Source organism: Halichoerus grypus, chromosome 5 (assembly GCF_964656455.1).
Source record: "Halichoerus grypus chromosome 5, mHalGry1.hap1.1, whole genome shotgun sequence".
In the NCBI taxonomy this organism is placed as follows: domain Eukaryota; kingdom Metazoa; phylum Chordata; class Mammalia; order Carnivora; family Phocidae; genus Halichoerus; species Halichoerus grypus.
This window is the reverse complement of record NC_135716.1, coordinates 142923728-142950972: the sequence shown is the minus strand read 5'-3', so window position 1 is coordinate 142950972 and position 27245 is coordinate 142923728. Positions and strand designations below refer to the sequence as shown.

Genomic DNA, 27245 nt, shown 5'->3' with positions numbered 1-27245 from the left:
TTATGTTGCTATGACAGCAAGTTTTTTCCTTTTCTTTTCTTTAGTTGGAGAACATCAATTGACAGGCCATAAAGTGGCAGTTAAAATCTTAAATAGACAGAAGATTCGCAGTTTAGATGTTGTTGGAAAAATAAAACGAGAAATTCAAAATCTGAAACTCTTTCGTCATCCTCATATTATCAAACTGTAAGTATTTTTGTACCTGATAATGCAAAAGAGAAACTGTCTTGAAATATTTCCTATGAATTTACAAATAATTATCTTTAGTTAACTTTTTATGAAAGTATAAATCTTTAATATTTATATTCAGCAAGTATTAATTCATTTAACCTCCATCAATCCTTTCTTGCATACTTTTAGTTTATAATTAAAAGTCAGTTTTTCAAAATTGGTACTGTTTTCAACTGATGAATGCAGCCTTGGACGTTGACTCTTCTCTAGTATTCACTTTGAAGGGCATTTAGGACTTTGATGTTCCTAGATTCATTTTATAATTTTTTTCTAGTCTCGTTTCATTAACATTACAGTGATTTCTTTTGGAAAAGGTAAAATGTAACTGTTTAATATTATCCAGTATTGTATATTACTTGCAAAACTGCAATAATTACTGTGATTACTGATAGCAGAGCTCTTAGGAAGGCAGGTGGATTTTTTTTTTTTTTTTGATAGGACAAGTTACAAACTTAAAAGATAATATGAAGAGATTGATAAAGCTGATTAATTATATTGAAAGAGAAGTAATTTAAAATTGATTAGAGCTAGAAAAAGTAGATATTGAGTATGTAACAGTATTCTTTGAAATCATTTAAAGTTGTAGTTTAATATTTACTGAGAAAACGTAATACACTAACCACTGAAAATTGTCTTTACTTTTTATCTTAAAGCTTGGATAGAGTTTTATAAAATAAATATTAATCTTGTTGAGTACCTGCTAGTGGCTAGGAGCAGTGTTGAGCATTTTACATATATAATTTCACTTTATCCTCACGATAAGCCTATAGGGTAGGTATTGTTTTCAATTAATAAATAAATTGTATATCTTTTTTTTTTTTAAGATTTTTTTATTTATTTGCGAGAGAGACAATGAGAGACAGAGAGCATGAGAGGGAGGAGGGTCAGAGGGAGAAGCAGACTCCCCGCTGAGCAGGGAGCCCGATGTGGGACTCGATCCCGGGACTCCAGGATCATGACCTGAGCCGAAGGCAGTCACTTAACCAACTGAGCCACCCAGGCGCCCAAATAAATTGTATATCTAAAGAGTATCAGCAACGTGTCCAAGATCAAAGAGCCAGTAAGTTGTGGAGCTGGTAGTTGAGTTCATGTCTGACTCCAAATGCCATGCTATTAATGCTTTACTCCAGTACTCCAGTCTTTCTCAAAACAAAGTTATATGAATTCCTTTTAAGGAAAAAATAAATTTGTGGATCCCTGGTTTTGACTTAATTATTTTTAGTATATTGTTACTTAAGTATACAGAAACAATTCGGTGTAATAAACTCCATATGCTTATAGCTTTGACACAATTATGAAACCAAGATAAATTCACAATTTAAATATAAGACAATGCAAACAGAGAAAGACATGTATCATATGACCTCACTGATATGAGGAATTCTTAATCTCAGGAAACAAACTGAGGGTTGCTGGAGTGGGGGGTGGGGTGGGAGGGATGGGGTGACTGGGTGATGGACACTGGGGAGGGTATGTGTTCTGGTAAGCGCTGTGAATTGTGCAAGACTGTTGAATCTCAGATCTGTACCTCTGAAACAAATAATGCAATATATGTTAAGAAAGAAAAAAAGAAGAAGAAGAATGTAGCAGGAGGGGAAGAAGGAAGGGGGGGAAATCGGAGGGGGAGAAGAACCATGAGAGACGATGGACTCTGAAAAACAAACTGAGGGTTCTAGAGGGGAGGGGGGTGGGGGGATGGGTTAGCCTGGTGATGGGTATTGAGGAGGGCACGTTCTGCATGGAGCACTGGGTGTTATGCACAAACAATGAATCATGGAACACTATATCTAAAACTAATGATGTAATGTATGGGGATTAACATAATAAAAAAATTAAAAAAAAATAAATATAAGACAAGTCAAAGAAATTCAAAGTAGTATCTATAGTATAATGTGATGAATATGGTGTTTTTCAAAAACCAAATCATTGTTAGTTTAATAGTAGGACATCCATATTTATATTTTGATTCAAATAATATTGAAGAGAAAGCCTTTTCATATGAGTATATTGTAAAAAAAATCATTATTAATGTCTTTGAGGCTTTGTTTGCTAGTTCATTGTAATCAGACATTATATTTAGCCTAAACTTTGTTAGTGAGCAGTCTTTGGATGTCAGTGTTAACAAGGAACAACTTGATAATCTGCAGAGGTACAGTATTTGCCTTACGACAAGGCTAGCATAGTAGCTGTGCTAGGCTGATTAATGCCCCCCCCCAAGACATCCTAATCCCCAGAATCTTTGAATATGTTATATTACATGGCAAAGGGGAATTAAAGTTATAGATGGATTTAAAGTTGCTAATCAGCTGATCTTATAATAGGGAGATTTTCCTTGATTTTCTGGGTGTGCCAGTAGTAATCACAGTGGTCCTTAAACATGAAAGAGGGAGTCAAAAGACTCAGAGAAAGAGATTTGAGAGTGAAGTGAGGGCAGAGTGATAAAATGTGAGGACTCAACTGGCTGTTGCTGACTTTGAAGATGGAGGAAGAGGGCCATGAGCCAAGAAATGTAGGCACTCTAAAAGTTGGAAAATACAAATATTTTCCTCTAGAGCCTTGCTGCCAACCTTGATTTTAGCCCAGTGAGACCTGTCAGACTTCTATAAAACTACAAGATGATACATTTTGTTGTTTTAAGCCACCAAATTTGAAGTATGGCAGCAGTAGGAAACTAATACAGGAGCATTCCTGAAATCCTTAAATGAGTGGCTTATCCAGTTATTATTGCTGGGATTGGGAACATGCATTTAGTCTTTACTCATACTAGCTACATTTATTGTTAGTGAACTGTTGCAAATTGGTATGTTCAGTGCATCTTACCAACAATATGAATATGTGCTTAACTTCAGGAAGGCTTTTTCTGGAGGGCCTTGGTCTGCTGTTGGGTAGCAGTGATGACTCAGGTCTCACACTGTTACCATGAAACGTGCATTCTGACAGTGAGCGTCAGTGTCCTTTCATCTTCACGTGAAGTTCACTTGTTCATCGACATAAACAAGAAATGAGGTCTCTATATAGCAGGAGGGGAAGAATGAAGGGGGGGAAATTGGAGGGGGAGAAGAACCATGAGAGACGATGGACTCTGGAAAACAAACTGAGGGTTCTAGAGGGGAGGGGGTTGGGAGGATGGGTTAGCCTGGTGATGGGTATTGAGGAGGGCACGTTCTGCATGGAACACTGGGTGTTATGCACAAACAATGAATCATGGAACACTATATCTAAAACTAATGATGTAATGTATGGGGATTAACATAACAATAAAAAAATTAAAAAAAAAAAAAAGAAATGAGGTCTCTAAAATAACATGGCAGTGCATGATTGATTACAAGCTTATCGTCTAGGACCTACATTCTAGATGATCCAGAATATGTATATGCAGGTTTTTTAAGATTAGCATAAGAATTAAAATGCCACCTACCAGCTTGGAGGCTCACCTCTCATATTCTTTGTTTCCTTAATTTTCCTTAATTTTAAAGTGGGGATGTGTTTGCACTGATATAGTGCCTGGTATTTGATGAGCATTGGCCTAAAGTAGGAATAGGTAACCTACAAGCTGATATTTCAGTCCACTTTCGTGATTCTTAACTGTTTTTCCCCTACTTGAAATAGTTCATAAATAACTTTGACTTCATGCTGATAAATGACTTTATTCTAGTTACTGAGTGGCTTCTAAGCTAAATCTTTTTGCTCTTCCTTTACTGAGCGGCCACTTCCTATAAGAGGAGAAAGCTGGGAAGCCAGACTAAAAGTGTCACATGCCAGAATGAGAGTGAAGGGGGAGATCTCTGTATTTGCCTTGTTCCTTGACCTCATCCCTTTTAGAATGCCAGCCTGAAAGACCCCAGAGAAATTTTGCCCACTTAGGGTATGAGTCCTAGTTCCTGTTGTGTTCCTACAAACACAAATCAGATTTTGTCAGTAAGCAGTTGCAACTGTCATGAGGATTTAAAAGCTTATTTTTGATGTCATATCTACCAGTGTTTTCTTGCCTTCATTTCTATAATTATAATTTCAAATTTTGGTTTGGCTAATTATCTTATTCTGGTTTAGAATTATTTAATTATTTGCTATTTTGTTTTGTGAGGGAGATGTAGAATGTTCTCAGGGTTGATCAGAAAGTAATTAGCAGAGGTGAATATAATGTTTAAATCTTCTGGCTTCCAGCCTTGGGCTTAATTCATTCAGCCAGATTGCCTCTTCAATTGTGGACTGAATTAAAAAAAAGAAAAAGTACTCATGTATCCTTGCTATAGAACAAGCTTATTGACATAGCCTCTAACAGTGTTAGTGATTTATTTTTTTTTTATTTTATTTATTTATTTATTTGACAGAGAGATAGCACAAGTAGGCAGAGTGGCAGGCAGAGGGAGAGGGAGAAGCAGGCTCTCCGCTGAGCAGGGAGCCCGATGCGGGGCTCGATCCCAGGACCCTGGGATCATGACCTGAGCTGAAGGCAGCTGCTTAACCAACTGAGCCACCCAGGTGGCCCAGTGTTAGTGATTTAAACAGGGAGAGAGACCTGATCCTTTTAGTGGTTTTGTTTGTTTTGTGCAGTCTTGGACTAACTGCCAAGAATAGTTCCCTTGTTACAGAATGGGCCTCTAGTTTCTCTAGCAGTAAAGCTTGAAAACCAAAAACCAAGAATGTAGGATATTTATTGCATGATTTCTCTATTAAGTCAAATTGTAAAATCCCACTGGGAGAAAATTGAAAAGAGTAAACAGGATTCAAAGGAAACTCCAAACTTTCCCATGAACTAGAATTTGTTGATAAGATTTTTGTCTTTGTTCCCCGCCCCCCGCCCCGCTATAGTTCTTGGGGAACTTCACTTTAACCAATCAGAAGATCAGTACTTTATTTGGTAGAGCTGGTTTTGCCTGTTTACTTTTTAAAGTTTTATCTTACTCAACCTATAGACAGCTCTTTAACATTGTTCACCACCACCACCTTGAAATGTTGTATTCTCTGGGTTTCTATAACATCACAGTCTTCTGATTTTCTTTTTTGAATCTTTCATCTTCTTAAGACTTTTCTTTTACGGGCCTCTTCATCTTCATGGCCATTAAATATTGATGCATGTCAGCATTGTGAGCTAGTGTAATGTTAGTGAACCACCTTTGGGTGACCCCATCTATTACGATGGTTGTCATTTGTCATCATTGTGCTAAAGATTTCCAAAACTATATTTCTGGGCCAGGTATTTCTCCTGAATCCTGAACACACTTATTGAACTCTTTATTGGATGTTTCCATTCTGAAGTCATTAAATCATCTGAAACTAACTCGAACTTTTCTTTCTTTCCCAAACTTCTTTCTGTTCTGTTTTTTTTTTTTTTTTTTAAAGAGTTTATTTATTTATTTGACAGGGAGAGAGAGAGAGAGAACAAGTAGGCAGAGAGGCAGGCAGAGGGAGAGGGAGACGCAGGCTCCCCGCCGAGCAGGGAGCCCGATGCGGGGCTCGATCCCAGGACTCTGGGGTCATGACCTGAGCCGAAGGCAGCTGCTTAACCAACTGAGCCACCCAGGCGCCCCTGTTTTTTGTTTTGTTTTGAGCAAAAATACCATTCATGCAATTTTCTAAGCCTAAAACTTAGGGATCATCTTTAATTCCGTTTCCCTCATCTTTATATATAATCAGTCATTGAGTTCTGCAGCTCTTATCCCTAAATAATCTTAGTTATTTCTTTCTGCTTTTATTGTCACCATCCTCTTTTGCTTGTTGTCCTTCAGCTGCTGTCTCTACTTAGAAAGCTTTTTCTACACCTCCCTTCCAATTCCAATTTACCATTTAGATTTTAGCCTTTACAGGTGATTATCTCCAGAAAACCTGTTTACTCTGTAAGTCTGTGTTAGGCACCATCCTCTCTGTACCACAGCAGTCAGCCTTTCTAAAGCCCTTGACATTACTTTGAACTTGCTAATTTGTTTGTATTAGTATCTCCCACAAGACCAAGTTCTTTAGAAGTAGGAATTATGTTTGTTTTTTCTTTTATTTAACACATTTTTACTGAGTACCTGCTATCTAATAGGAACTGTTGTAGGCATTGGGGATATGATAGTGAAAGACAAGGTTTCTGCCCTTACAGAGCTTCTGTTCTAGAGCTATCTAGCAGTTCTAGATAGTGAGTAAGCAAAGTAACAGGATTACTTTAGGCAGTGATACGTGCTTTGAGGAGAATGAAAGGTAGTGCTGTTCTAGGTTGTGACTAGCAAGGAGTAAGTGTTAATTCAGATTAAGTTGTGGGAAGGCCTCACTGAGGAGGTTAAGTTTGAGCTAAGACCTGAAAGATTATTAAGATCTAGCCAACTAGTGAGATGATATGACTATAGTATAGAATGGGTATGGGGGCAGAAATGGATGCAGACCAGTTACGAAGCTATTGTTGTGTAGTCCAGCTAAGAGATTATGATTATGGTGGCTTTAATCAAAGTGACAGTCTGGATTTGTGCTGTCCAGTGTAGTAGCCATTGGCTACATGTAGCATAAATTTAAATTAATTAAAATATTTAATTCTCTAGTCAAGCAAGCCATATTTCAAGTGTTTAACAGCAATGTGTGGCTAATGGCTATTGTAAGAGGCTATATAAAACATTTCTTTTTTTTTTTTAAAGATTTTATTTATTTATTTGACAGAGAAAGACACAGCGAGAGCAGGAACACAAGCAGGGGGAGTGGGAGAGGGAGAAGCAGGCTTCCTGCCGAGCAGGGAGCCCGATGTGGGACTCGATCCCAGGACCCTGGGATCATGACCTGAGCCGAAGGCAGACGCTTAATGACTGAGCCACCCAGGCGCCCTATATAAAACATTTCTATTATTGCAGAAAGTTCTATTTGATACCACTGGTCTAGGGGGAGAGAAATCTATGGATTCAATATATATTTTGTAGGTAAAGTTAATGAGTTACTGAGGATAATAAAGTAACAGGAATTTTTTTTTTTTTTTTGGCCTGAGCAACTGGAATTTTGGATTTTGGCTTGAGCAACTAGGTGCTGATAATGAGGCTATTTTTTGAGATAGGAAGAATGGAGGAGAGTCATGTTGGGGTATAGGTGGATATTAAGCATACTTGTTTTGGCCATGTTAAGTTGAGAATCCCATTAGATCTAAATGGAGATGTTAGATATCATCTTTATCTCCCTAGCACCTAGTACAGTAGTAGGCATTTACTAATTACTTATAGCATGTGTAAGTAAAGAGGTGACATTTGAACAAGGTCCTCATGGTTCTATGAGGACAACAAGAGCAAAATAAGGAAAGTGTAAAGAACATGGCGTGTTGGGAACATACAGTATGTGTAGGGAAATGGAGGAAAACAAGGCCAGAAAGTTAGCTTGTTCATCCCTTCATTTAGCAAATGGCACCACTGAGTCACTTGGGATATATCTGCAAACAAAAAGATGACATGACAACGAAATCTGCTATTATGGAGCTTCTGTTCACGTGTGTGTGTGTGTAGTGGCGGGGGGGTGAGTAGATAGATAATAAAACTTACGTTAGTAAAATATATTGTTAAGTTAGACTGTGAAAAGGTGAGGGAATATCCCATGCAGATTATCTGGAGGAGGAAAGTAACAAATGGAGGGAACAGTAAATATAAAGGCTCTGAGGTGGAAATATAGGCCAGAGATCAAGGGAGCAGAGTGATCTAGGGGGAATTGGACTAAGAGATGAGGACAGAGACCTAAAAGGGAGCCAGATTTTGTAGGGTATTATAGACCATTGTAAGGACTTTGGCTTTTACTCTGAGCCAGATGGGAAGCCATTAGAAAGTTTTGGTCAGAGGTATGATATGACCTGACTTATGTTGAAGCAGGGAAACCAATTAGGAGTCAACTGCAGTATTGTGGGTAAAAGAGTTGGTGGCTTAGAATAGAGCATAATCTGGAGGGTGTTGAGAAGTAAGCATCTTCTCTATATACTTTTGAGGTAGGGTAACAGCATTTGCTTAGAGATTAGATGTGGGCTGTGAAAGAAGAGAAGGCATTGATTGACTCCAAGGTTATCTGGCTTGGGCAAATAAAAGAATAGAGTTGCTATTAAGTGAAATGGAGAAAATTATAGGAGGAACAAGTTAGAGGTGTGGGGTGTTGGAGGGTGGTATCAAGAATTTGATATTGGTTTTATGATGTTGAGATGCTTATTAGGCATCTAAGTAGAGATATAAATAGGTTATTAAATATATGACTCCAGAGTTAAGGGGACAGGCATAAGATAAAGAGAAATTTGGAAGTCATCAGCATATAGATGGTAGTTAAGATATTTAAAGTCTGAAGGCTGGGGCGCCTGGGTGTCTCAGTCGTTAAGCATCTGCCTTCAACTCAGGTCACGATCCCAGGGTCCTGGGATAGAGTCCCACATCGGGCTCCCTGCTCTGCGGGAAGCCTGCTTCTCCCTCTCCCACTCTCCCTGCTTGTGTTCCCTCTCTTGCTGTCTCTCTCTCTGTTAAAAAATAAATGAAATCTTAAAAAAAAAAATAAAGTCCTAAGACTGGATGAGATCACCAAGTATAGAGTATAGATAAATAAGAAATCTAAGGATTGATCTCTAGGGCATAATGATGTTAAGATGTCCAAGATGAGGAGGAACCAGCAAAGGAGAATGAAAATGAACAGTTAAAAGAGGTTGGAGGAAAACCAGGAGAATATGCTATCTTGAAGCCAAGTGAATAATATATTTGAAGAAAGAGAGATTATTAACTGTTCCTTATACTGCTGAATATTGAGTAAGATGAGACTGAGAATTGACCCATTAGATTTGGCAAGGTGGAGACTGCTGGTGTCTTTGAAAAGGGCCAATTAATTGTAATGATGAAGGCAAAATCCTGTTTTGAGGGGCTTAGGAGAGAATTTGAGCTGAGAAAGGGGAGTTAGTTATAATAGACAATTCAGAAATTTTATTAAAAGGCGAGAAGAGAAATAGTGATAATGAGAGGAAATGTGGGGTCTAAACAGGGTTTGTTTTTTTAAGATGAAAGATATTATAGAATGCTTGTACACCAAAGGGGATAATTTGGTCAAGATGGAGAGACTGATACAGGAGAAAGAAAAGCTAATTGTAGAAACCAAGTCCTTTAGTTAGGTGAGAGGAAGGAATCCAGTGCATAATTGGAAGAGTTAGTGTTTGATGGTGTATGACCACGGAGTGAGTGGCTGGGTGTGGTGGAGGATGAAGAGGTCAAGGAAATTAGAGGCCATGTATTGGACAGATCACCCATGTGTATATCATGTACAACAGTAGCAATGGGGGAAAAAGACATTAAGTCAGAATGAAAAGGAGTGGGGAGTTAGGTTGATGACTGTAACAAAAAAAGGGTATTGGGTGTGTATTCTGATGGCCTGCACTTCAGAGACAGTGGAGTTTTTGAGGAACGAGGTTTTGAGTGAGGATTTCCTTTAGATCATAATATATTATTAGACTATGCAAATTGGCCAGCATTTAAAATTTTCTTGTGAATTAATAAATTGAGGATCTGATCAGCAATGGCTGCTAATTTCTCAAAAAAGAGAGATATTATAGGCCTTTGCTTGGAGGTGCACAGCACCATGTAGTCTTTCAAAGGAAAATAAAAGTCAAAATGAAATCTGATCTAGTCTCTAGATCTAAGAGGGTGTTATAAATTGTGCATTATGTTGCCATAAAGGATGGATCAACCAAATGAGACCATGGAATCCTCTGCAGGACAAACCAACCAGCTCCTTCAACAAAATAATGCATGAAAAGAAAAAAACAGAGATGGAGGAGCAGCCTATAAATTAAAAGAAACATAAGAGATATATCAGTCAATTGCAGTGTATGGATTATAATTGGATCCTAATTTAATCAAAATATTAAAACAAAAACCAAAAAAGCATTATAAGCTAATCAGGAAACCTGATTGGATATTTGATGACATTCATGATTTGTTAAATTTATGCATGATAATAGTATTGCATGGGTATATACACATACATTTTTTAAGGCTATTATTTTTTAGAGATATATACAGATCTCTTTACAGAGAAAATGAAAGCCATACTCAGTGTGAATTGATTGAAAATGTATACTTTTTATGAAGTTAATAATCAAGGCATACTAGTAATCTTATACTCTAGAATGTTAGAAAAGATACTGATTTATTCTGTATATCCATGCATAAATAAAGCAAGATCAAGGTAATAAAAATGGGCAAAATACCGGAGTGAGCATTTAATAAGAAATGTGTATGGCGTTTTGCAGGAGTTGGAGAATATGTAAATCCACAAACTTTGTAAAGATTTTAGCATTGCCAAAATCTTTTTGAAAATAGTTGGCATTAGCTCTTACAATTGGACAGTCATATGAACTATGACTCAGCAATTCCACTCATAGGTATATATCGAGAAAATCTTGCCATGCGTAAGAATGTTTACAGCAGCACTATTATAATAGCAAAATGTGGAAACAATTTACCCTCCAGTGGTAGATTGGATGAATAAATAAATAGCCTCTCTGTTAAAAGGAGAGTAGATCAATAAATACAATGAAATATTATACAATGGTCACATCAGATAACTAGCAAACACAACAGTGTGGATGAATCTCAAAAAAACAGGCCCCAAAATACTACATATAGCCTGATAATCTTTTTTATTTTTTAAAAGATTTATTTATTTGAGAGGGAGAGGGCGTACAAGCAGGGGGAGGGGCAGAGGAGAGAGAGAATCCTCAAGCAGACTCCCTGCTGAGGGGACAGTGGGGCCTGACACACAACTCAATCCCAGGACCCTGAGGTCATGACCTGACCTGAAATCAAGGGTCCAACACTTAAGTGACTGAGCCAGCCAGGGGCCCCACCTGATACCCTTTTTTAAAGCTAAGAGCAATTAAAATAAAAATATACATAAGAGTATGAATTTTACATATATATGAAGACAATGGGATACACATGTATATACATATATAAATAAAACTGTATAAAGGAGAAAACAAGGGAAGCAGGAAGGGGATTCAGGATGATGGGTAACTTGGTTGAGGGGAAGCAGTGGGAGGGGGAAGATGACTCCACTGTATGGTTAGATGGAAGGTATTGTTGAGGTCCTATGTTTTTTGTTTGGGTGATGGGTTTGTAGGTGCTTATTATAGTATTAAAAATAGTAATTAAATAAAAGTAGGCCATTCAAGGACCAATAAAGACAGGTGCCATGAACCAAGGGTAATGATTACTACATTTCTTTAATAACTGACTTCTAAATAAAGAAAAATATTATTCTGCATATGCAGCTATATAAACAATGTTTTGAAATCTCTATGGATATAACCATCAAAAAGGCGTACTCATGAATATTGACTTTTGCCTAACTTTGGAAAGATTTTTCCTGACTTCTATATGCTATTTAACTGGATATTGCCTAGAAATGCATATAACTTGGTCAGCTAGAGAATGCTTGAGGTTTTTGTGGATACTTGAATTTATTTTGATTAATTAGAAATACTTTTTTCTGAAAAAAAAATTTAAAGCATGTTAGTTTACTCTTCTGTTGTATTAAATATATGAATTTCATGATTGAATTTCTTATAATGGTTCAATGTGATTATTTTGGAGGGCACAAAAATTTGGCTTACTTGGCTAGATATAAGAACATAATCCTGGAATTGGCCTTTTCCCCTAGGTCCCAATATGAAGCTGTTTTCTTAGGATTTCTTTCTTTTAAAAATCATGTTTCCTTTTGTCTTGGCTTCATGCTAGTTAATTGACATTTTATTCATTGAATTTTTGTTGTAATGTTGCTATAATTTCTGTTTCAGATTATTCTGGTTTTGGCTCCAAGCTGCTCACATTATTTAAAAGTGCTACTTTATATAGTTACTTAAATGCCTACTTCATTATAGATACTTTGCTAGGTGCACACTGACTGTATAATCACAGACTGAGGCACATGGTCTGAAGCTAAGGGGGTGCTTCTGTGAGAGCAAAAAGGGCTGACCTGGACTTAAAGGAGTGACCTTTAAGCAGAGCTAGAAAGGATGACTGGTAGACTGTTAAAGGGCGGAGTACAGGTCAGGTACGGGATTCAGGTTAGCAGAAGCTGCTTATACAAAGATGCCATGGCAGAAGGAAGTGCAGTACAACTAATGAAAGAAAGAAATAGTGCACTGCAGTGATGGGAATCAAAGAGGAGACAGTACAGACTCAGGCGGGGGCCTGACTCACTCAGGACCTAAGAGCAATGGGAACCCCCTGAAGATTTTTGATTAGGAGACTACTGAAGAACAGATTCATATTTTGAAAAGAATACTTGTCTAATATGTGTGTTCCTGAATAGACTGTAGGCTCACGTAGAAGGAGGAGCTGTTGATCTCATCAAGTGCAATACAAGTAGGTTTTCAACAAATAGTAAATGTCACTATTTAATAGCTCAGTGTCTGGCACATGGTAAGTACTCATAATGTTGGTTTTGGTTTTCATTGATCTAGATTGGCCTTTGATATGGACAGTGGCTGCCGTGGAGTTAGAGGTTTCATGAAGTAGTTCAATCCAACAGTATCCACTGAAGACCTGTGATATACTTGGAAGAATCAGCAGCTAAATATATTAAAATTTCATCACTTTTTTTCTCGTATGCCCCAAAGATGTAGCAGAGCAGAAAAGTGATGGAGAATTCTGTTAATAAATCAGATTAGCCTACAGTGAGGTGAATAGGTGCTCCTGCTTCACACTATTCATTTTTTTCAATTAGACTTTGGTGCCTGGTAAGATTGCTTTTATAGAACCATTTCTTCTGGAGTTCTCAGGTAAAATTCCCTTTTCATAGTTTATTTGAAGTAATTTCGACCTTATTCCTCAGTTATATTAGTTTATTTTATATAAAGTGAGTTCCTTGTCATTTTTCATCCCAAAGACTAAAGATTGCCATTAGAAATATTTCTTCTGAAACTCTATAATCATTTTCATACTATAGCTTTAATATTTTACTTTTTTCAAGTGTTTATACGTGATGTGTCTTTTCTTAAAATGTATAGTATGTAGTTATATCACCAATGACCTGGCCATTTTTTCTTTCCTCTTTAATAGTAACCAAAACCACCATGTAGCACATAGTTGCTATTGTGCACATTAATAAAAAGTACCCCATCTGGGTGGACTAATTTACCAGAAAGGTCCCCTGCTTCTGATACCTTCTAAAGGCTGCCATCAGGGCCACTTTTCAGCTCCTGCTTGTGCCTTCACTGGGCGCCTGTAAGCCATGCAGAAACTGCACAGCTATACTTAGTGTCCCTAAATAGTAACTCAGTATTATAGATACTCAGTAACTCAGATTATAGATAATCCTTTATAAACAAAGCAAACTATTTAAAAAGTCAATCAGTTGTTCATTTATGTGTGTTAAATGTAACCTTCAGTTAAAACATTAATAATTGTATTTAACTTGTTTTCAGAACTTTGGTAAAATTGGAAATATGGGGGCAAGTTGTCTTTTAAGAAAATTTTTTTCAAATAGAGCTTAGATTCTTACTTTTTAATGTTCTCAGCTTTGAGTGCCTAGAAGTAAATTAAAAAAAAAATACATTCATCTGTCTACTTAACTTTTTACTATGGAACTTTTAAAAAAATATTTATTAATTTGAGAGAGAGAATGAGAGAGAGCACGGCTGTGGGGGGGGGTGCAAAGGGTGAGGGAGAGAGAGAGAGTCTTAAGCAGACTCTATGCTGAGCTTGGAGCCTGATGCGGGGCTTGATCTCAGGACCCTGAGATCATGACCTGAGCTGAAACCAAGAGTTGGTTGCTTAACTGACTGTGCCACCCAGATGCCCCACTATGGAATGTTTTTAATGTATAGGAAAGCAAAATGATGAAGCCTCAAGTATCTGTCATTTCGCTTCAGCAGTTGCCAGTGTATTGTTTTACCTTCTTCTTCCCACTTCTGCCATCACAAATTATTTTGAAGCAAATCCCAAATATGATTTTATTCTGCAAACTCATCAGTATCTACTCTGAAACATAGACCCTTTTAGTAATACAAGCACAGTTCATTATCACACCTAAAAAAATTAAAGTAATAATATCAACCATACAGTCAGTATTCAGACTTTGTTTCATAAGTGGTTTAAAATTGGTTTGTTGGAGTCAGAATCAAAATAAGTCTTGGGGCGCCTGGGTGGCTCAGTCGTTAAGCATCCAACTCTTGGTTTCAGCTCAGGTCATGATCTCAGGGTCCTGGAATCCAGCTCAGTGTTGGGCTTTCACTCGGGGTGGCGTCTGCTTGAGATTCTTTCGCTCCATCTCCTTTTGCCCGTCCCCCTGGGTGCACATGTGTACTCTCTCTAAAATAAATCTTAAAAAAAAATCAAAACAAGTCTCTGTAGTATAATAGGTCAATTTGTCTCTTGATTTACTATTAATCTATAGCTTCCCTTCCCCCTTTACTTTTCTCACATTTTATTTGTTGAAGAAAGGGTCGTTTGACCACTTTCTGCATTTTGCTGATTAAATCTCTTGTGGTATCATTTAGGCTTAACAAGAATATTTTTTACTTATGTTTAAATATGATACCTGGTCTCTATAGACTGTAAAAAATTTTTTTGTTTAAATGGAGAAATGAATGCTTAGTTCTTGAAGAATAAAGGATTCCAAAGATTTTGTAAACATGAAAGGGAGGATCTGAAGAAAAGTCCATAAGCCTCAGAAAGCAGAGAATTTATTAAAGCTGTGTTTATAGCTCTGTGATTGTTTTGATAACATAATTTGTTGCCATCTTAAGATATTATAAAACATTGGAATATAAAATTGTAGCAATAATAGACTAGCTTGATTTTTTTAAAAACTAACATTTTTTATTTTTCATTTACAAAAAAGATACCAGGTGATCAGCACTCCAACAGATTTTTTTATGGTAATGGAATATGTGTCTGGTGGTGAATTATTTGACTACATCTGTAAACATGGCCGGGTGAGTAACTTACTATCTAGTACAATAAGCCCCTAAGCTAAAAAAGAGGGTAGTAGGAAATAGCAAACCACAAAGATATCTTCAAAGTCAGGGTTGCTTCTGTAATAAAGCCCAATAAAAGATACAGAATATTAGACATCTTTTCTTTCTTAAAAAATACACATTTCAAGGGGCGCCTGGTAGTCTCAGTTGGTAGAGCATGCGACTCTTGATCTTGTGGTTGTAAGTTCGAGCCCCACACTGGGTGTAGAGATTGTTTAAAAATAAAATCTTTAAAAAAATACACATTTTGGGGCACCTGGGTCCCTCATTCGGTTAAGCGTCTGCCTTCGGCTCAGGTCATAATCCCAGGGTCCTGGGATGGAGCCCTGTGTTGGGTTTCCTGCTCAGAGGGGAGGCTGCTTTTCCCCCTCCCCCTGCCCCTGCTCTCTTGCACTGTCTCTCAAATAAATAAATAAAATCTTAAAAAAAAAAAAAAACCTTTCAAAATACTGATTTTAGGGAACATGTTCCACTTAATTGCCAACATAATGTCAGTGCTTTTCAGAGTGAAAAATCTGTTCCATAACATTATGTTGAAGCTTCAAGGATTTCCTTTTCTTAGCACTTTCACATAAATTCTGTTTTACATTATGTTTTACTTGTTGATTGCCTAAAACATTGTGCACATTTAGTAATATTAATTGAAAATTAAATCTTACTGCCTAGCAGCAAAGAAGAGCCTTGTTAATTTACATGTTGAACTCGCAGTAATGCAAGTTTTTGGTTTGTTTGTCTGATTTGTTGAGAATTCTAGCCTGATTCTAATTAGCTTGCTCAGTTACATTTGGGCTGATTATGAAACTAAAACTCTTGCTATGTACATGTCCCAAATATTCTTAGTGCAGCTTCTTTTATACTTGCTAGGTTGAAGAGGTGGAAGCAAGGCGGCTCTTTCAGCAGATTCTATCAGCTGTGGATTACTGTCATAGGCATATGGTGGTTCATCGAGACCTGAAACCAGAGAATGTGCTGTTGGATGCTCACATGAATGCCAAGATAGCTGACTTTGGTATGTAACTCCAAGGTTGTTCAGAAATGTACTAGTTGCCTTTTAAAGTGTGTCAGTAGCAACTGTTAAAGAAATATGAACTTGCAGTTTCAACTTCATAAATCCTGTACCTTGAAAAAAGGGATTAATGCTTGTTCTATTCATTTAAACACAATTTTAAAAATGCACATGCTTCTAGAGAAGTTTAGAGGGCCAGTTTCAAGGTAAATCCATTTAATCTGCATTTCCTCCTAAAGGAAAACTTAACTGTCTTTTTTTTTTTTTATGGGGGGGGTCACAAACTCCTTTGAAAATCTAATGAAAATATGGGCACTTCCCTTGATGAATGCACTTAAAGAGAAATACATGAAAATTGCGTGCAGTTTTGAAGACTTACGGTCTTTCTGATTTGATCAAGGGTGGATTTCAGGGTAAAATCTAACCACTTGCTAAAAAGAATAGGAGTTTTTGTCAGGAGTAAAACAAAGAAACAAAAATCAAAATGTAAATCTAAATGCACCACTTTCTGGGGTAAACATACCTGGAAAGAGTACCATAGTAGGGTGTTTGGCAAAAGGATTAGGAAGTGAGAGGTTATAGAAAGAGAGATGAAAATGTGCCAGAGTTCAGTGTTGCTTATTTAAAATTTTTGCCTGTACCTTGTCTTTAATCTAAAAACTAGGAAACTCGTTTCCCTATTTCTCCTCCTTCTCTAAATCGCAAAACTCCTTAGTATGATAGTTCAACTAGATTTTTGGTTCCGTAGATTATTTTTTCTATGTTGAATTAAAGCTTTCCAAATTAAAAGCTTTTGGAACATAATCTTTATAAATTGGAGCCTGATTTCTACTTAGAGATTTTTTTAAAAGGCTTTGAAAGCACAGGATAAAAAGTAATGGTCTCTATTTCATTCTTTCAACTGTAGAAATGGGTAAATAATATTTTGATGCTTTTATGTTTGGGAAAGTTCATACAATTTAGAATAACCTCGTATTTGTGAAGTGAATCAACATTTTCAAAAAAGATTTATTTATTTTAGAGCATGGGGGTGGGGGAAGGGCAGGGAAGAGGGGGAGAGAGAGAATCCCAAGCAGACTCCACGCTGAGCATGGAGCCCAACACAGGGCTCGATCCCAGGACCCTGAGATCATGACCTGAGCCGAAACCAAGAGTCAGGATGCTCAACCAACAGCCACCCAGGCATCCCAAGTGAAGGAATTTAATTCCAATCATACACGATGTGCTTTATCTTTTTTGTTAGAGTGTAAGTGCTCTGAAATGGTCTTCTAGTTTCTCAAGTGCTTTCTACTGTTTTAAAATAATTACAAAATATGATATATAGAACATTGAAGACTTGACATTTTTCTTCATGCATTTATCTACTTTTAAAAATATCTAGCACAAAGTAAATATTGCTCTTATTTTCAGGATTGTCTAATATGATGTCAGATGGTGAATTTCTGAGAACTAGTTGTGGATCTCCAAATTATGCAGCACCTGAAGTCATCTCAGGCAGGTAATAATAGATCAGTGGAGAGTAAGCTCTTTATAATCTTTTGTTCATTCTAATAACATTTAATTAAAATATATTCTATTCAGAGGATGAGATTGTTAACATAATAGGAACAAATTGTCCCTTTAATTTTTCCATTATTGAAGAGAGAATAGTTATATGAAACAATTTTTTTAAACATTTGGTTTAGATTTTGTTATGAGTATATTTAAAGAGTTCTTCCATTAAAAAAATGACTGAAACAAATCTTGATTTTCTTCATTTTGGAGAAGTACAGATAAGAGAAAGCATTTGTTAAATTCAAGCTAGTGTCGTTATTTTCTTACCAGACATAGTACTTAAATAATAATTTACGTATTCTTTTATAAGATACTATATAGAGTATTATTTTATGTTTTGCCTTTAGAAGAATGAGGGTTTTCAGGGACAGTATTGTCATTTCATGAAATTAAACTGTACAAGTAGAGATTGGAACTTACTCATTGGTATATTCAAAAAATGTTTATACAGATTGCAGTGGTAAACCAAAGATTTTTTTTACAGTGACCAATGTCTGATTTAAAAAGTTAACAGAATTCTCTGAGAGAAAATAAAGAAAAGGTATTATTGCAAGGAGCAGGTATAGGAGTTTGGACAAGTACAGCAAATGATATAAATGATGGACAGTAATTTTTTGAAATGGATTGTATTCTTTTAATTGGAATTGTAGAGATTCACTTTGTTACCTCAGACCCAGGTTTGAGTTTGTCAGTGGGGTATCAGAGGCATTTTAATACTGCAGAAAGGTCAGAGAAAAAAGGAATAATATTCCAGGGATAGGTTATGTGGAGCAAAGCTAATCTTAGTCCCATGAGCTAACCTAACAAGTGATTAGAATGAAAGTCACACTCAGGATAATGTGATACAGGACAAATAGTGTCAAAGAGATTGCTGCAGGACTAGTTTGGCACTTTAATGTTTCAAATAGTCTTTAAAATAGGCGTGTCAGGGATAAAAATTCAATTTTATATGCATTTTTTTTCTTGTAGTTTTGTGGTAAAAGGATTTAGCCTAAACACTATAGTATTATTTTTTCAAGTTTATGGTCATTTACTTTGATGTTTCCATAAAAAAAAAATCAACCATGGTAAGTTTTATATTTTTTAATTAGTCAATTAGTAGGTTCAGTGAGTTTGTGACAAATAAAGAAAAGTACCACTTTCTCTTGGAAAACTTGAATAGTAATTGCTGAGACCGATTCTCTATGGTGAACAAGCATTGAGTGTTGGGGTGTGGCCATGGACTTCATTAAAGGCTTGCGAATCAATATACACCAAGTCTATACCATGTGTATATAGAAACAGGGTATATGTGGATGAGAAAAAGTGGCACTTGCATTTCAGGTTTGTGTTGTCATCTTTTTTCTTAGATTGTATGCAGGTCCTGAAGTTGATATTTGGAGCTGTGGTGTTATTTTGTATGCCCTTCTTTGTGGCACCCTCCCATTTGATGATGAGCATGTACCTACGTTATTTAAGAAGATCCGAGGGGGTGTTTTTTATATCCCAGAATATCTCAATCGTTCTGTTGCCACTCTCTTGATGCATATGCTGCAGGTTGACCCCCTGAAACGAGCGACCATCAAAGATATAAGGTGATTCTTCTTTTCATTACTGTTATGTACATTTTAGAGTATTAATAGTACCACTAATTGAGTGCCTGCTTTATGTTAGACTCTGTAATAATAGGAATAGAATAATAGGAATTTTGCTTTCCTTTTTACACAAACCTGATCATGTCACTCATCTTTTAAATATTTCAGGTTGTTTCCCATACTTTTTACTTGAGGTAGCAAATTCTCTGAGGCCCTTCCTAATGAGGCTCCATTTCCTACTCCTGAGGTCTCACTCCTGCACTCACCACTGCACCCATTGGTACCAGTGCTTCAGCTACACTCAGCTTTTCCTTCTTCCTCAAACATAACATATATTTTATGCCTTCATGTTCTAATTTATATTACTGCCTCTGATGCCATTTCTGACTTTTTTGACCTGACAGATTTCTGTTCATCCTTTAAAATTCTGCTTACATAGGACCTCCTTTGTGAAATCAATTCGGATTCCCCTAGGCAATGTTAATTGCTTCCACTTCCGTGATTTCCACATTTGGTTTATGGTTTTATTTTTTCATTATCATTTCATATGTAGCTATTATTACTCCGTGCGTGTTTCACGGAGTAATAATTGTCACTCCATAAGGGTAGAGAGAGTGTCTTGCTCACCTTAGTACACACAATGCTAGATGGCCCACAAATGTAGTATATGTTGAGAAACTATTTGAATAAATTTTATACATAATACAGACTGAGTTTTATGTATTTTACATATGGTTGATGAAATAAAGCATTAAAAGTTTTGTTAAGATTTTGAATCCAAAAATAGCTGCTAGCACTGTGAAGGATTTCTTGTTATGTGAGAAACTTTGGAACTCGCAGCGGCTGGTGTTACTGTGAATACGACCTTTATATAGCACACACAAGCCACAGTAATTCATTGCCTTCTACTCTTATCAGGTTATGTTTCTTAGAGGGTTTTTGTTCTTACCTAACATTTCATCAGTTATTCATTTACAAACACATTCTTTTGCCATCTTTCCAGAAACTCTCCTCTTATCTTCATAAGCCAGAATGGCTGTTTAGAGACCTATGACTCCTGGAATGTTTAAACGATGACATGGTTTTTTATGTGATTGCTGCCAATCTCTTAGACTGCAAGAAGGGGCTGATTCTTTTTGCATTTGTACACTGTTTTCTTCTCCCAGCCTTTCTTAAGCGCTACAGGCCTCATGCATAAAATAAATGTGTAATTGTAAGTTAGTATCAACTTTAGTTATGGAAATGCACTTAGCAGGAGAAAAACCTTTTGTGTTCACAGTACTTTTTTTTTCTTCTTCTTTTTTTTAATAAATAAGTTCTACACCCAACATGGAGCTTGAACTCACAACCCCGAGGTCAAGAGTCACATGTTCTACTGACCTAGCCAGCTAGGTGCCTCAGTCACTTAATTGGCTTTTCCTTAGAAAGAAAATTAGATATGCTTCCTGTGAGTTATTCATTCTATAATTGGAAGCCTGCATCTCCCTCTCCCCTTCACCCATTTTGCCCATCCCCCCAAGACCCCCCCCCCGGCAGCCATTGGTTCTCTATAGGTCTAATGCTGCTTTTTGTTTATTACTTTATTCATATCATTTTTTAGATTCCACCTATGAGTGAAATCATATGGTATTTATTTTCCCAGATTTATTTTACTTAGCACAGTACCCTCTAGGTCCATTCATTTTGTTGCAAATAGCACAATCTCATCTTTTCTTAAGGTTACACAGTACTCCATTGTATATGTATACCACATGTTCCTTACCATTTGTCTGTTGGTAGACATTTAGGTTGCTTCCATATCTTAGCTATTGTAAATAATGCTGCAATAAACATAGGAGTGCTTATATATTTTTGAATTAGTGTTTTTGTTTTCCTCTGGGTAAATAACCAGTAGTGGAATTATTGGATCATATGGTATTTCTTTTTTAAATTTTTTGAGGAACTTCCGTACTTTTTTTCACGGTGACTATACCAATTTACATGCCCACTAGCAGTGTGGGATTCCTTTTTCTCTGCATCCTTGTCAACACTATTATTTCTTGTCTTTTTTATTTTAGCCACTCTGACTGGTATAACATGATATCTTATTGTGGTTTTGATTTGCATTTCCCTGATTACAGATGTTGAGCATCTTTTCACGTGTCTGTTGGCCATCTGTATGTCTTCTTTGGAGAAATGTCTATTCAGGTCCTCTGCCTGTTTTTTAACTGTTTTTTTGTTTTGTTTTTTTTGTTGTTGAGTTGTGTAAATTCTTTATATATTTTGAACATTAACCCCTTATTGGATATATAATTTGCAAGTATCTTCTCCCATTTAGTAGGGTGTCTTTTTGTTTTGTGGATGGTTTCCTTCACTGTGCAAAAGCTTTTTATTTGATGTAGTCCTGATAGTTTATTTTTGCTTTTGTTCCGTTGCCTTAGGAGACATATTTAGAAAAATGTTATTACGGCTGGTGTGAGAGATATTACTGCCTGTGTTTTTCCTAGCAATTTTATGGTTTCAGATCTCATATTTAGGTCTTTAATCTTTGAGTTTATTTTTGTGTATGATGTTAGAAAATGGTCCAGTTTCATTCTTTTACATATAGCTGTCCAGTTTTCCCAGCACCATTTATTGAAGAGACTATCTTTTCTTCATTGTATAATTCTTGCCTTCTTTGTCACAGATTAATTGACCATATAAACATAGGTTTATTTCTGGGCTTTCTATTCTGTTCTGTTTGTGTGTCTATTTTTGTGCCAGTACCACTGTTTTAATTATTATAGCTTTATATTATATCTTGAAATCTGGGATTTTGATACTTCCAGCTTTATTTTTCTTTCTCAAGATTGCTTTGGCTATTTGAGGTCTTTTATAGTTCCATACAAATTTCAGGATTGTTTGTTCTAGTTCTGTGAAAAATGCTGTTGGTATTTTGATAGGGATTGCATGGAATCTGTAGATAGCTTTGGGTAGTATGGACATTTTAACAATACTAATTATTCCAGTCCATGAGCATAGTGTTTCACTTCCTTGGTTAAATTTATTCCTAGGTATTTTATTATTTCTGGTGCAGTTGTAAATGGAATTGTTTTCTTAATTTCTCTTTCTAGTACTTTGTTATTAGTGTATAGAAATGCTACTGACTTCTAGGTATCCTGCAGTTTCACTGAATTTATTCTAGTAGTTTTTTGGTGTAGTCTTTAGGATTTTTTATGTATAATGTCATGTCATCTTCGAATAGTGACAGTTTAACAGCTTCTTTACCAGTATGGTTGCCTTTTATTTCTTTTTCTTGTCTGATTGCTGTAGTTAAGACTTCCAGGACCATATTGAATAAAAGTGGTGAGGGTGGATGTCCTTATCTTGTTCCTGATCTTAGGGGAAAAGCTCTCAGTTTTTCACCATTGAGTATGATGTTAGCTGCAGGTTTTTCATATATGGCTTTTATTATGTTGAGATATGTTCCCTCTAAACCCACTTTGTTGAGAGTTTTATCATGAATGGATGTTGAATTTTGTCAAATGCTTTTTCTGCATCTGTGAGAGGATCATATGATTTTTATTCTTTGTTTTGTTGTGGTATATTATGTTGATTCATTTGTAAATATTGAACCATCCTTGCATCTCCCTGAATAAATCCCACTTGATTGTGGTGAATGATCCTTTTAATGTGTTGTTGAATGTGGTTTGCTAATATTTTGTGAGGATTTTTGCATCTTTGTTCATCCAGGGATATTGGCTGCTAGTTTTCTGTTTTTGTGGTGTCTTTGTCTGGTTTTGATATCAGAGTAATACTAGCCTTATAGGATGTATTTGGAAGCTTTCCTTCCTTATCTATTTTTTGGAATAGTTTGAGAATAGGTATTAACTATTCTTGAAATGTTTGGTAGAATTCAACTGTGACTCCATCTCATCCTGGACTTTTATTTTTTGGTTATTGATTCAGTTTTGTATGCTAATTTGGTCTGTTTAGATTTTCTATTTCTTCCTGATTTAGTTTTGAAAGATTGTATCTTTCTAGGAATTTATCCGTTTCTTCTAGATTGTCTAGTTTGTTGGCATATAATTTTGGTAATATTTTCTTATAGTCCTTTGTATTTCTGTGGTGTTGATACCTCTCCTCTTTTGTTTCTGATTTTGAGTCCTTTCTCTTTTTTTCCTGATCAGTCTGGCTAAGGGTTTATCAATTTTGTTTATCTTTTCAAAGAACTGGCTCTTGATTTTATTGATCTTTTTATTTTTTACTTAAGAATTTTTTTTTTTAATTTAAGTAATCTCTACACCCCTTGTGAGGCTTGATCTCAATAACCCCCAAGATCGAGTCACATGCTCTTCTTACTAGGCAAGCTAGGTGCCCCTTACTGATTTTTTTCTATTGTTTTTAAATTTTTATGTCATTTATTTCTGCTCTGATCTTTATTATTTTCTTCAACTCACCTTGGACTTTGTTCTTCTTTTTCTAGTTCCTGTATGTGCAAGTGTAGGTTATTTGAGCTTTTTATTATTTCTTGAGGTAGGGCTGTATTGCTGTATATTTCCCTCTTAGAACTGCTCTTGCTGCATCTCAAAGATGTTGGATTATTGTGTTTTCATTTTCATTGTCTCCATAACTCATTTAAGTCATTTAGTCTTAAGTACCAAAATTGAGTATCAGGTAATAGTGATAGAAAGACTTAATTTCTGATGGCTGTGTAGTAACCCATGGAAAATGAACTGATTTTGACTCAGGTAAACCCTCATAAACATTCTGGTTACTGCTTATCTTGATAGAGTTAATTCAGAAACTGGATCCTGAAAACAAAAGCTGAGTATGACTTCTTAATTGGCAATTTTCTTATGGTAAAGAATTATGGTCCTTTGTGTAAATGAATGAATTAGAAATAAAAATTTAGATTATTTCCCTATTTATCATTTTTTATTTTTTTTATTTTTAAAGATTTTATTTATTTATTTGACAGAGAGATAGAGGGATAACACAAGCAGGCAGAGCAGCAGGTAGAGGGAGAGGGAGAACAGGCTTCCCGCGGAGCAGGGAGCCCATTGTGGGGCTCGATCCCAGGACCCTAGGATCATGACCTGAGCCAAAGGCAGACGCTTAACCATCGGAGCCACCCAGGTGCCCCACTATTTATCATTTCTTAAACATTTATTTATATTATTGATATAATTCACATACCGTAATTTGTCCCTTTAAATTGTATAATTCAGTGATTCTTAGTATATTCACAAAGTTGTACAGTCATCACCATTTTCTAATTCCCTTAAAGAAACTCTATGCGCATTAGCAGTCATTACCCATTTCCCCCTCCTTTTATCCCTTGGAAGCCAGTAATCTACTTTCTGCCTTTATGGATTTGCTTATTCTGGAAATTTCATATAAATGGAATCCTATAGCACGTAGCCTTTTGAGTCTGGCTACTTTCACAAAGCATAATGTTTTCAGGGTTCATTCATGGTGTAGCATGTATAGTACTTCATTCCTTTATTCTTTAAAAATACTCCATTGTACAGATATATGGCATTTTGTTTATCCGTCCATCAGTTAATGGATACTTGAGTTGTTTCCACTTTTGGGCTCTTAAGAATAATGTTGCTATGAACACTCATGTACAAGTTTTTTATGGTCATATGTTTCCATTTCTTTTGGGCGTATGCCTTGAGTTTGTAATTCTTGTTGCTGTTCCTTTTGTTAGTGATTTTACTAAACTAATTCCACAAATTTTGTACTCTTTGTCGTCGTTGGCCACTGAAATCTCTGATTAGTTAGCTTAATGATCATCTTATTATTAGAGCTTTCCTTAAATGCCTTAATCTAATAAGTCTCCCAGCCTTTGCTGAGTGACTGTGTGTGCATGTTGGAGTATGTCTTCATTGCTCCAAAGAGAAGCTTATAACTCTGATTTAGTCTTCACTCCACATTAGCAGAGAGCCTCAAAGTCAGCCAGTGATTAGAAATGAGGGTCTTCTTGGGCAAGCACACAGCCCTGCATATGTGCATGGCCTTCTTGAGTCCCAGGAATATATCAAGAGTATTTCAAAGACCTCAGTGGAACTCCTATTCCCGAACTTTTCATTTTAAGGTTTTTGGTTAGCTTCTTGTTTGCTCCAACTCTTACTGCCTCTTTAGGCAGCTGGGATGTCACTGTTGCCATTGGTTGTTTTGACAAATGTCCTGGGGAGAAGGCTATTTGCAGTGAGGGAACTCTGAATCAGGTCAGAAAAAGACAAGGCCTGCCAAATGGAGATTTCCAGGGAACTTCCAGACTTGTCAAATAATGACAGTTCTCTGAGGATAGGACTTTTGGAGAATTCTGAACCTATTCTGCTCTAATTCTAAACCTATCTCCCCCTTAGTGGTTGCTAGGCTGCTGGTTTTCTGGGCTACCATGATTGTGCGACTGTTGGTTTTGTGAGACTGTTGGTTTTCAAGGCTACCATAGAAATGGGGAAAGGGAGATGGATATAGGGCAACTTAAAATGTCTCAGATCTCACTGTTGTTACTGAGATCAGCTATTTTCTTGAGTAAATACTTCTCAGGTTGTTGCAGGCTTTTGATTAATTTCCAGGGTTCTGGAAAAGTTGATTTTGGTGATTTTTGCTAGTAGTCTGAATGCTTTTATGGAAGAGTGAATTTTTGGAGTTCATTCAGAAGTGCTCAGCTTCCCTATTTGTCATTAATATTTTTAAAATGTTAGATATATAATGTCTTCTGTTTCTGTTGAAAAAGTAATATATCACATTTTTATTACTAAGCCTTCGGTGCTTAGTATGATACAGGAAATAAACACATTAATGAATTAATGTTAGTTTTCATATTTTATGTATACATCATTTATTTATTCTGCATTTACTGAACATTTACATTGTGTTGGGTAGTGGAATACAGCTAAATAAGGCATGGTCCCTGTTTCAAGGAGCTCTGAGTTTGGTGGGTAAGATTAAGAAAAAAATCAACACCTGTAAGAAAGTGTGAGCGTTACAATAGAAAGATCTACTAGAAGCTGTAGAAGATTCATCTTTGTATCCTCCTCAGGGCCTGGCACACCATAATTTCTCACTTGGACTATTTCACCAGTATCATCAACATCATCATTATTTTTGTCTTTTCAGTTTCCATATCACAAGCAGGATGATCTTTACGGAATGCAAATTAGATCATGTCACCCCTGTCTCTGTAAAGTCTTTCAGTGATTTTCATCAAGCATAGATTCTAGTCCCAGAATCTTTCTTCTAGCCTTTAGCTCTCCGAAATATTTGATAGCTTTTGCCCCTCCAACCTGTAACTCCTCCTTTCATGATAGTGGCCTCAGTCCCATTCCTGGAATATGGCACAACTCTTTCTTGTCTCAGTCTTCACATACATTGTTTTCTGTGCTGGGAATACCTGTTTCCTAGCTCTTTGCTCCCACCTGACTTCTAATCAGTCTGATATCTGCCTAAATATTACTTAGTAGCTTCCCTAACTACATGGCTGTCATTCTGATTTATATATTCTTATTTTACCCTGTTTTCTTCTTATAATCTTTATCACAGGATTTTCATATTTGTATATTTGAAACTATATATTTATTTTTGTGAATATTTGTTTTATCTGTATTTAGCGTAGGATATAATCTCTGTGAGGAGGAGTGTCTTTTTGCCACAGTATACCCTTAGTTAATATTCATAAGTGAGACAATCAGTCAATAGAAAGCATTCAAGCAAAATATATATTGATCTGAATTTAGCTTAGAGGGTGCCCAGTTCTACCATGTAGCAATGCTTGTGCAGTCTCGAAGGAATAGTACATGTTAGATGAAAAGGGGTGGGATGTTCTTGGATGGCAATAGTAACATCATGTGCAAAGGCCCAGAAGTGTGAGAAAATAAGATTTAGGAGACTGATTGTCAAACTTTTTGGTTTTAGTACTCCTTTACAGTCTTAAAATTGAGGATTCCAAAGAGTTGTG

The 27245-nt window shown here is 36.3% G+C and overlaps 1 protein-coding gene across 1 annotated transcript in view; it reads left to right on the top strand.

Moving 5' to 3' along the window:
* PRKAA2 (protein kinase AMP-activated catalytic subunit alpha 2) overlaps positions 1-27245 on the top strand; it is a 66883-nt gene that overhangs the window by 30976 nt on the left and 8662 nt on the right. Inside the window, exons 2-6 of the mRNA XM_036122824.2 lie at positions 45-186; positions 15046-15139; positions 16046-16190; positions 17598-17685; positions 19091-19315. Of these exons, the coding sequence (XP_035978717.2) occupies positions 45-186; positions 15046-15139; positions 16046-16190; positions 17598-17685; positions 19091-19315 (694 nt within the window). The remainder of the gene's footprint in view (positions 1-44; positions 187-15045; positions 15140-16045; positions 16191-17597; positions 17686-19090; positions 19316-27245) is intronic.